This window comes from Ammospiza caudacuta, unplaced genomic scaffold (assembly GCF_027887145.1).
Source record: "Ammospiza caudacuta isolate bAmmCau1 unplaced genomic scaffold, bAmmCau1.pri scaffold_228, whole genome shotgun sequence".
NCBI classification, from domain to species: domain Eukaryota; kingdom Metazoa; phylum Chordata; class Aves; order Passeriformes; family Passerellidae; genus Ammospiza; species Ammospiza caudacuta.
In genome coordinates, this window is record NW_026682999.1 from 2,428 (window position 1) to 12,404 (window position 9,977).

General features: G+C 52.9%; 1 protein-coding gene across 1 annotated transcript; it reads left to right on the forward strand.

Moving 5' to 3' along the window:
- The first annotated feature begins 2,398 nt into the window (after positions 1-2,398).
- Positions 2,399-8,652, forward strand: LOC131571794 (thrombopoietin receptor-like). Its single transcript, XM_058824563.1, has 9 exons — positions 2,399-2,452; positions 6,193-6,349; positions 6,512-6,641; positions 6,899-7,071; positions 7,172-7,317; positions 7,460-7,638; positions 7,700-7,873; positions 7,992-8,083; positions 8,165-8,652. The coding sequence occupies exons 1-9, from the start codon at positions 2,399-2,401 to the stop codon at positions 8,650-8,652; spliced, it is 1,593 nt and encodes a 530-aa protein (XP_058680546.1).
- The last annotated feature ends 1,325 nt before the right edge of the window (positions 8,653-9,977 follow it).

Consider the following 9,977-nt stretch of genomic DNA (forward strand, 5'->3'; position numbering starts at 1 on the left):
ATCTTGCCTCGGCTTCTTTCAGCCCCCCGTTGCCATATTGCAATAACTTCACCGGCCTCAACTTTCTGGCTGTCAAAGATAACACAAGTTAATTGAACATCCATCCCTTCCATGACTGTAACCTTTGTTTCTTCAACCTGTACTAGAGTAGACCCTTGAACGGGTAATAGTCTCATGATCACTAGCAGTAATATAATTAAGAAGGCGGCTTTGCGCGGAAGATCATCCGGGTTGGAGACACTATCTGGGTTTCCCACTGGAACGGTGCCTTCTTTACCCTGGTGTAATGGATCCAAGCATCCATCCCCTGGACCTTCACCGCCGTGTAGGTCGTCATCATCACCTGGTGGGGTCCGCTCCATGATTCCCGTAGCGGATCCCTGATCCACTTCTTGACGTACACCTGGTCCCCAGGCTGGATGTCGTGGACAGAATTCTCCAGCGTGAGCGGTCTATTTCACTGTAACGTATTTCTTAAAGAATTCTATTAAGTGACATAACATACTCTGCAATCGCCTGGTCCCCACTCACATGTACCTCCCCTTTTAATACAGTTGCATGATATGGTTTGCCATATAATATCTCATATGGACTTACGCCTACCTTTTCCCTTGGTTTAATTCGAATCCTGAGTAGGGCCAAAGGCAAAGCTTGAGGCCAGTGCAGTTTAGCTTCCTGGCAAATCTTTTTGATTTGTCCTTTCAGGGTTTGATTCATCCTTTCCACCTGCCCACTAGACTGAGGTCTCCAGGGGGTATGCAAATTCCAGGTTATATCTAACATTCGTGCTAATTCCTGCACTACCCCGGCTATAAAATGCGGACCCCTATCTGATGACAATCCTAAAGGTACTCCAAATCTTGGTATTATTTCTTTTAACAAGGTTTTTACCACCTCCTTAGCCTGATTAGTTCTACATGGAAAAGCTTCCGGCCACCCTGAGAATGTACATACGTACACTAACAAGTATCTGTATCCCTGTGCCCTAGGCAATTCAGAAAAATCAACTTGCCAGTAATCTCCTGGTTGTGGCCCGACTTGCAACTTTCCCATTTGTATTTGTCTCCTAACTACTGGATTATTTTTCAAACATACCGGGCACATTGCATTAACTCTTTTTGCCATTGTTAACATCTGATTAGAGATTATCTCATTCTTCAAAAATTTTACCAATACCTCTGCCCCCCAATGACATTTATTATGTTCTGATTCCAAAATAAATTTCATTATGCGGGTAGGTACCACTATTTGTCCCATTGGTGTAACGTACCACCCAAGTTGATTCTTCTGTGCCCCTAGCAAGTTTATTAGTTTTCCATCTTCTATTGAATATTTGGGCTCCTGATTCAGGTGTGGGGTAGCCGGATTTGTTCTTACCGGTACCAATGCCATTTGAGTCCATACTTCCCGTGCCACTTGCGTGCTGTAACATCAGCAAATCGATTTCCTCTGTAAACGTCTCCTTCCGCAGTCTGATGTCCTCTAACATGCATTATTGCAACTGCTTTGGGACTGTGTATCGCATCCAGTAGCTGTAGCACTTCTTCCCGGTGCTTGATGTTGGTTCCCTGTGAATTCAAAAGCCCCCTTTCCTTCCATAATGCCCCATGTACATGAACCACACCAAAGGCATATTTAGAATCTGTCCAGATATTAACCCTTTTGTCCTTGCTCAAATACAGGGCTCTGGTGAGTCCAATTACCTCTGCCTTCTGGGCCGAAGTTCCAGGTAACAAAGCCCTTGCCTCTATTACCTGATCCAATGTTACCACTGCATACCCGGCATAGCGAGTCCCATTCTCGACAAAACTGGATCCATCAGTGTATAGTTCCCATTCAGGTTCTTCCAATGGTTCATCCTTTAGGTCGGGTCTGCGAATCCAGTTGTTTAGAGAAGTATCCCACTGGCCTCTTCCAGGATCCCACCTTCTGGGTGAGGACCCCCAATGCCAGTTTTTGCCTCTCATTCACGTACAACTGGAATTCCTTGGTCAGGTCAGGGAGTCCTAGGGCTGGGGCCTCCTTTAGTGCCTGCTTCAATTCCTGGAAGGCCTTCTTTTGCTGTGTCGTCCACTCCAACCGATGCTGCTTCAAGGCCTCATATAGTGGCTTGGCTAGGAGACCGAAATTCATGATCCACAGTCGACACCATCCCACCATTCCTAGACAAGATCTCAATTCCTGATGGTTACGAGGCAAAGGAATAGCACATATTGCCTCTATTCGGTTTACTCCCAAATGTCTCTGCCCTTGTGTGATCTCACAACCGAGGTAAATAACGCTATTTTTGACCAATTGAGCTTTTTCCTTAGAAACCTGATACCCTGCTTGGCCAAGCATGTTGAGTAATTTAATTGTTAATTCCACGCACATTTCCCTTTCCTTAGTAGCCAGAAAAATGTCGTCCACGTACTGCAGGACTACATACAAGGATGGGGATATTGTTACCTGGGTTATCTTCCATTCCTCCAGCTCCTTGGCCAGTTGGTTTCCAAAAATAGTAGGGGAGCATTTAAATCCCTGTGGGAGTCTCGTCCACATAAGCTGCTTCTTTCTCCCAAAATCAGGACTCTCCCACTCAAAGGCAAAATATTTCCTACTCTCTACTGCCAGTGGGATGCAGAAGAAGGCATCTTTAAGGTCAATCACTGAGAACCATTTAAACTCCTCCGATACAGATGTTAACAAGGTATAAGGACTAGCAACAACTGGATGTATGTCTTTCACTATTTCATTAATAGCCCTTAAGTCCTGTACCAAACGGTACTTACCATTAGGTTTCTTTACTGGAAAAATTGGAGTATTATACTCCGATTCACATTCCTGTAATATTCCTTGAGCCAAAAATTGTTTAATTAACGGGGCTACTCCCCTCCTTGCCTCAAGCTTCAAGGGGTATTGCTCTATCCTCACTGGTCGGGCCCCTTCCTTTAGCTCCACCTTTACTGGCTGCGCAGCTTTAGATTTTCCGGGGACCCCTGACTCCCATACCCAGGGTACTACAGCCTGCTCAATTTCTTCTGGAATAGGAGAGGCATCCACTTCCTTGATTACAAAAATGCCTGCTATTTGTTCCTCAGGTATTTCCAATTTCACCCTTCCCCCTTCAAATATTATTTTCGCATTAAGTCGGGACAACAGGTCTCTGCCAAGAAGGGGTGTGGGGCAGTTTGGCATATACAAAAATTGGTGATCTAATTCCTTCCCCCCAAACCTAAGATTTAAAGGTTGTAAAAATGGTTGTTCCTCTAGCTTCCCTGTTGCCCCCACCACCTGTACCGTTGTGTCACTCAAAGGTCCCAATTGTCTATTGAGTACAGAATAAGTAGCTCCAGTGTCTACCATAAATTCTTGATCCTTTCCATCTATTTCTAAAACTACCCTTAAATCCTTTTCTAGTCAGCTTTGATTCTGATAGTTTCCCAAAACTAGTGCTTGAGCGACTTCTGCTGGTCCTCCTGTGAATCCTCCCACAGGAGCATTCCCCATTGGACCTGTCCTTAATCCCATGTTTCCCATGCCCATACCTCCTCTAACCGGGCATTCATTTTTCCAGTGTCCCAATTGTCGGCAAAACGCACACTGGTTTGGATCCAACCTCCCCATGTTAGGTGCAAACCCAAATCCTCCCCGACCTCTTGGCAACCCCCCTCTGTCCACGATTAGTTCCTCCCCGACCTCGACCCCTAATGGGTCTTCCTCCTGCCCCTGTCTGTTGCATTACAGCCAGAATACTAGCTTGTTGTCTTTTTGCAGTTTCTTTTTCCCTGTTGTTGTATACCTTCCACGCTACCTCCAGCATTTTATCCAAACTTCTAGTATCCTCTCCTTCCAGCTTTAGTAACTTTTTCCTAATATCCTCTTGTGATTGCCCCCATAAACAACAAGGCCAATTGAAGTTTTCCTGATTGATCCTCTACATCTAAATTAGTAAACTTCCGAGCCATGTCTTTTAATCGTTCTAAAAAGGCAGACGGAGACTCATTCTTGTCCTGCTTGACCGAATACAACTTAGACCAGTTCATAGTCTTAGGTATTCCTGTCCTAATTCCTTCCACCAACAATTCCTGATATCGTTTTACAGCCCTTATTCCTCCCGTAGAGTTTGGGTCCCACTTAGGTTCCTCACTTGGTACCAATTCATCAACTGTCTCATTTAGTTGTCTCAACCGAATCTCCTCACGAGCCTTTTCTCTAGTGGCTCTAATAACCATTTCCTTTTCCGTGGAATCCATTATAGTATCTAATAATACCTGTAAATCATTCCAGTCCGGATTCTGAGTCTTTATTATCATTTTAACCACCCTTGCCACCCTTTCAGGATCCTCCCGATAACTCCCCGCTGATTGCTTCCATATTACCAAATCCCCGGGGGAGAAAGGCACCTTTATAAGTATCCTTTCTCCCTGTGGTCCCACAGCTTCCCTTAACGGCGCAATTAACTGTGGCCCCTTCTGCCCCTTCCTTCCCTTGTGAGTCCGCCCTGCTAACGGAGTTCCTTTAACACTCTCATTCTTTTCTAAATCACCACCATCACTATCACTCTCACTAGATCCCGTTTTTATAGCTATATCCGCAGAGGGAGCAGGGGGCACATTAGGAGCAACCGGAACCCTCGGAGGTGCTATACAATAAGACAAATCTTCCTTGACTGAAGGATACAAATTACGCTCCTTTCTTTCTTTACATCCCACACACTCCCTTTCATCATTCACTTCTAAAACAAAAATACCGCATTCCTTTTGCCATTCCTCTTTCCGATATAAAACGAAAAACAAATCCAAATATGGTATTTCATCCCATTTCTCATTTCTCCTTAAAAATTGCATCAAAGATTCCATTATCCCCAATTCCAGTGTACCATTCACCGGCCATCCCACTTCCCCAATCTCATATTCAGGCCACCAATGATTACAATAATCTATCATTTTGCTTTTATCCAATTCTTGATAATACCCCTCACTTTTCCACCGTTTCAATATACAACCTAATGGTGTATTTCCAGGTATTTTACCATTGGCTTGCACTAAGGTTTTAAAAGTTTTAAAAGACATCATATGACAACCTTTAATTCCACTATTAATCCCAATAAACCAATATACCTTAAACCAATATACCTTCTCGCCGTCCTTCCCTAAAACAAACAGGAGGTGAGTTCCGGCCCTGCGTCCTTAGACGTCTTATGGCCGGAGCCTAGGCTTTTTTACCAACCACCAAATCCAAATCCAATTATCACCTTTTTCCAATATAAAGCACCTTCGGGCTCACCTTGGCAATTGTCCAACAGGCGCGGGGTGTCGGGTACGACCGATTACTCCCCGAGAAGTGCTCGGTGCCGGCTTGGAGTGGATCGGGACGCGAACCGCCCCAGCAGCCCTTGGAGTCCTGCCGCGGTCGCCAGAAAACTGTTGCCCGATTGATAGATGACACAAAACTCGGATAAGTTTTGTGGGTGCTTTATTAAGGGCCCGGGGAACTGGGGGACTCACGTCCCAAAATCCGAGCCCCCAAATTCACGTGTGGGCGCTTCCCTCTTATACATGCGGTTCATAACAAAGTCTCCAAGAAACAGTTTCCCCGTTCCCCTTGCCTGGTCACAGACCCCTTGTGATACATTCCTTGGTTCACAAACAAGATCATTAATCCTCTGCTTATCTTATTCTAAGAGCATTGTATGCTGCCTCCAGACACGTTAGCATTCTTACTTTCCTGCACTAGTTTAATTATTTATTAAATCCCTAAGACTACCTGCTAGGTTACACACACAAAACTCAACACACTTTTCAACGGCTACAAAACTACTTTTTAACAAACCAGTTCACACACAACTCACTTTAATTAAATATTTTGCTAAATTTCATTTCTTTTCCAGCACAAGCACATACCTACTCTACACACCGTGTATGAAGTATAGGGGACAATTCAGAACAATGTTCTCACCTCGCTGGTAACTGCCAAGCAAACCTGACGGAGGCTTCAAAGCAGGACCTCTGAATGGGACCCAGCCAGGTGTTGGATGGTGAAGAGTCCCTTCTCGTTCAGCTCCCTGAAAGGCAGAAGATTGATTTTTCTCTCCACCAAGGCAGCACCCTCTGAAATGAGCAGCACTGGGACAGGTCCTTGGAGGTGTCAGGGATGGGCAGGGGCCTTTGGAGCCTGCAGTTGCTCCTCAGCTTGGCCCCTCTCCTGCAGAGGCTGGTCCAGGCCAACACTTGGGTGGTGCTCCGGGGCCTGGAGCCAGGGGTGAGGCACCACATCCAGCTGTGCAGCAAGCCCGACGGTACCTCCATGGACGGCGTCTGGGGGCCCTGGTCACAGGCTCTGGCTGCAGAGACCCCCCACTCCTCCGGTGAGCAGCCATCCCCTCTGCAGGGTGCTGGCAGCAACAGCAGGGAGGCACCCACGCCTGGGGCTGCTGGGGTGGGGGTCCTGTTGTAGCAAGGTGTAACTCCCAAGTTTTGGGGGGCCAAGGGGAAGCAGCCCCCTCCCTGTCCTGGCTCTCCCTGCCCAGGAGACATCGGGCTGTGCTGCAGAACCCCTTACCTGCGGCACGAGCGCTGCGAGTGGAGCTGGGACCCTGCAGAGCCCCACAGCTCCCACCAGCTCCTCTACCGGCCACCTCTGAGCGGGGCTGGCACAAGGTAAGGGGCATGGCAGGCAGGTGGCACCCATGCAGGCACATCCCAGAGACCACTGGTCCTGCTGTGTCCCAATATCCCACACTGGGCCCCTTGCCCATGCCCTGCTCTGTCCTGCCCTTCCACCACCAATCTCATACCCCCTCACCACATTGCACCTCCAACTACAAGCAGCAGTAGCTTTCCTGGGGAAGAGCAGGAGGAATGCTGGCTGTGGGTTTGCTTTGGTGAGACTGACTGGCTCCCCACTCCTCCCACAGGGAAGATGCATGGCAACAGTGCGAGGAGGTAAGCAGGGGGGCACAGGGCACCTATGCCTGCACTTTCCAGCCCAAGGCTGGCAGTGCCATCTCTGTCCTGGTGAATGTCACCAGGACCCACATGCTGCCCACACTCAGCTACTTCAAGGAGCCCTTTTGGCTGCACCAGGCTGGTGAGTCCCAGTGCCACCGCAGCCCCTGCTTGGCTCACAGGGGACACAGTGTCCCATGTCCCGTTTCACAGGAGCGACGAATGCCTATCCCCAACACCAGCAATGCTCACAGATGCCCCACAGCTTGTGCAGGCAACAGTGTCGCAGGGCCGGCTGAGCGTGCAGCGGCTGCCGCCCCTGGAGCTGCCTGCAGAGCAGCTGGACTACCAGGTCCGCTATGCCATGGAGAAAAGCCATGACTGGAAGGCAAGGCCTGCCCAGGGAAGCCCGAGCAGCGCTGCCCTCCTCCGCTGCTGACATACGGCAGGCGCGGGGTCGGGCCAAGCGGGACCCGCCCCTTGGTGCCAGCCCACAGCAGCCATGCCTCCGGCTCGGCTCTGCCCCGCAGGTCCTGCAGGTTCCGCGAGCAGCGAGGAAAGAGGTCCTGGACCTGCGGCCAGGCTCCCGCTACCCCGCGCAGGTGCGGGCCCAACCCAGCGGGCCGTGGTACCGGGGCAGCTGGAGCGCCGGGACCAAACCCGTTGTGGTTGATGCCGTGGCCGATGCGGGTAAGGGGCAGGGCTGGAGGCTGCGGCCGCAGAAGCCTCACGGCTGAGGGCAAGAGGCAGACAGTGCTGGAAATGGGGAGGGGGGCACGGGGCAGGGGGCTGCGAGGGGCTCAGAGATGGTGGCTCTGGGAAAGGCTACAGTTCCGGCATTCCTCCGCCGATGCAGGCTGGCTCAGCCCCAGTGTTACGGTGGTGCCGCTGCTCTTCTCAGCAGCGCTCCTGGGGCTGTGTTGCACCTTCCCCTCCCTCTACAGGTAAGGGCTGTGCCGGGGGCAGGCGGGGGGGACCAGCACCAAGCCTGGGCACCTTGCATGGGGCATTAGGGCACCTCAAGTCTGAGGGTAAATTCGATGCCCCTTCCTGCGTACCCAGCAACATGAAGCCGAAACTCCGGCCGCCCATTCCTGAGCTGCACCGTGCTCTGGGCAGCTTCCTCCAGGAAAGCAGCAAGCACGGCCAGGCCAGTGGGTGGGCAGGGCGACTCAGCTGCTCCCGGGGGCAGCTAAAATGGCAGCCCCTACCCCGTCCACTCCATGTCGCCCCAGGCCATGCCTTCGAAAAGCAGCCGCCAGAGGAGACCGTCCTGCCCTGCCTGCTGGAGGTGCTGCCCGGCCCGCCGCCGGAGCACTCTGGGGGCCGCCTGTCCAGCACCGACATGGCCAACCAGTCCTACCTGCTCATGGGCGGCTGGGAGCCGCTGGGAGCCGCGGGCAGCCACGACCGCCACCACCCCGCCATAAACTCCTGTTCCCCCCGAGCCCCCGCCTGGTCCCTCCTGTGGCGCCGCGCCCCCGGCGCGGATCGCCCCGCCTTAGCAAGAATGCCCCGCCCTGGTCCCGCCTCCGGGTACGCCCCCTCACTTCACGCGCGGAGCGCTCCGCCCCGTCCCGCGGCTCAGCCAATCGCGTTGCGTCGCGCGGCCGTCGCCGGGCAGTGCGCGGCCGTTGGGTGTGAAGCGGCCCAGCGGGGCCCCGTCCGCCCGCCGTTTGAAATGCTGCGGGGCGGGCGAGCGGCGGCGGCGCCGCGGAGGTGAGCGTGCCACAGGGCCGGAGAGGCGGCCTGCAGGCGCAGTCCCGAGCGGGGAGGCTGTGGTGAGGCGGGCAGGGGAAGGGAGAATGTCGCTTATCGGCGGGAGCCCCAAAGAGCGGCTGGAAGAGGTGCCGGCTGATCAAGGACCCCCGAGGAGCGGAGGGAGGGAGGGCGTATCGGCTGACGGAGTGTCCCGAGGAGCGGCTGGGGAGAGTGGGGGTGTGCGTTGGCGGGCAGGAGCGGCCGCAGCGCTTGCACGGTCCGGTGGGGGGAGGCCGGCGGGGCTGTCGGAGCAGGCTCAGCCCGGCCGCTGGGCACGGCTAACTCCGCCCGCCCGCAGGACCACGGCGCAGTTCCTGTTGGAGGCGGACCTGCACGGGCTGCTGAAGCTGGACACGCTGATCCCGACCGCGCCGCCTGCGCCATGGCAGCGCAAGGCCAAGGAGAGCGGCCCCGGGCCCAGCCCCGTCGGCGTGTGGCCCGTGAAGCCGGGCAATCGCTCCCACAGCTCCAGCAAGACGCCGTCCACGACAGCCGGTGAGCGCCGGCCACCGGCGGCAGAGGTTGAGTGCGGGAGCCTCGCCCAGGCTGCTTGTCCGTAGCCATGGGGCTCTGGGCTCCCTGCCACGCTGCCCTACCGGCTGCTGCTCAGGCAGGAGGAGGTGGGCTGTGCTCCTGACAGCCACCCACCTCCTTGCCAGCATGAGGGGCAGAGCTCTGAGCACTGGGGCTGGCGAGCTGCTGTTCGCCCAGCTGAGCCTTGCTGGCACAGCTGTATGCTAGGACGAGTGTGGGCAGGACTGTCAGCTGACAGCTTTACATCCTGTGAGCGCTTTTGTATCTTCCCCTTATCTCTGGACTCTGGCATTGTTGCACTAGACCCAAGGAGTTGCACCACACTGTCCCTAACCAACTTGGTGGCAGGGAGGAAAATATAAGTTAGTTGTGACTGTGTGGCGTGAGACCTCAGAGTCCTACTTGTCTGGTGGGTGTGATGTGGAAGAGTGTTGGGTTTGCTCCCGTGAAAGCTCTAATGCAGGCTTTTAAATAGCTGTAAGACAATCTTTTCATATGTGAATGCAGGTAAATCTGGAGCCAAAATTCAAAGCTACCCCACAAAGGCCGGGGGGGATCGCTACATTCCCAAACGCAGCACCATGCAGATGGAGATGGCAAATTTCCTCCTAAGCAAAGAGAATGACCCTGCTGAGGATTCCCCTACCAAGAAGGTGAGCATGTTGCTAAGTTACAATTGCTTCAACAACCGCTACTCCTTCCTGCCCCTTTACAGAGCAGTGAACAAGAGGTTCTATCAAGTGGGCAGACGGG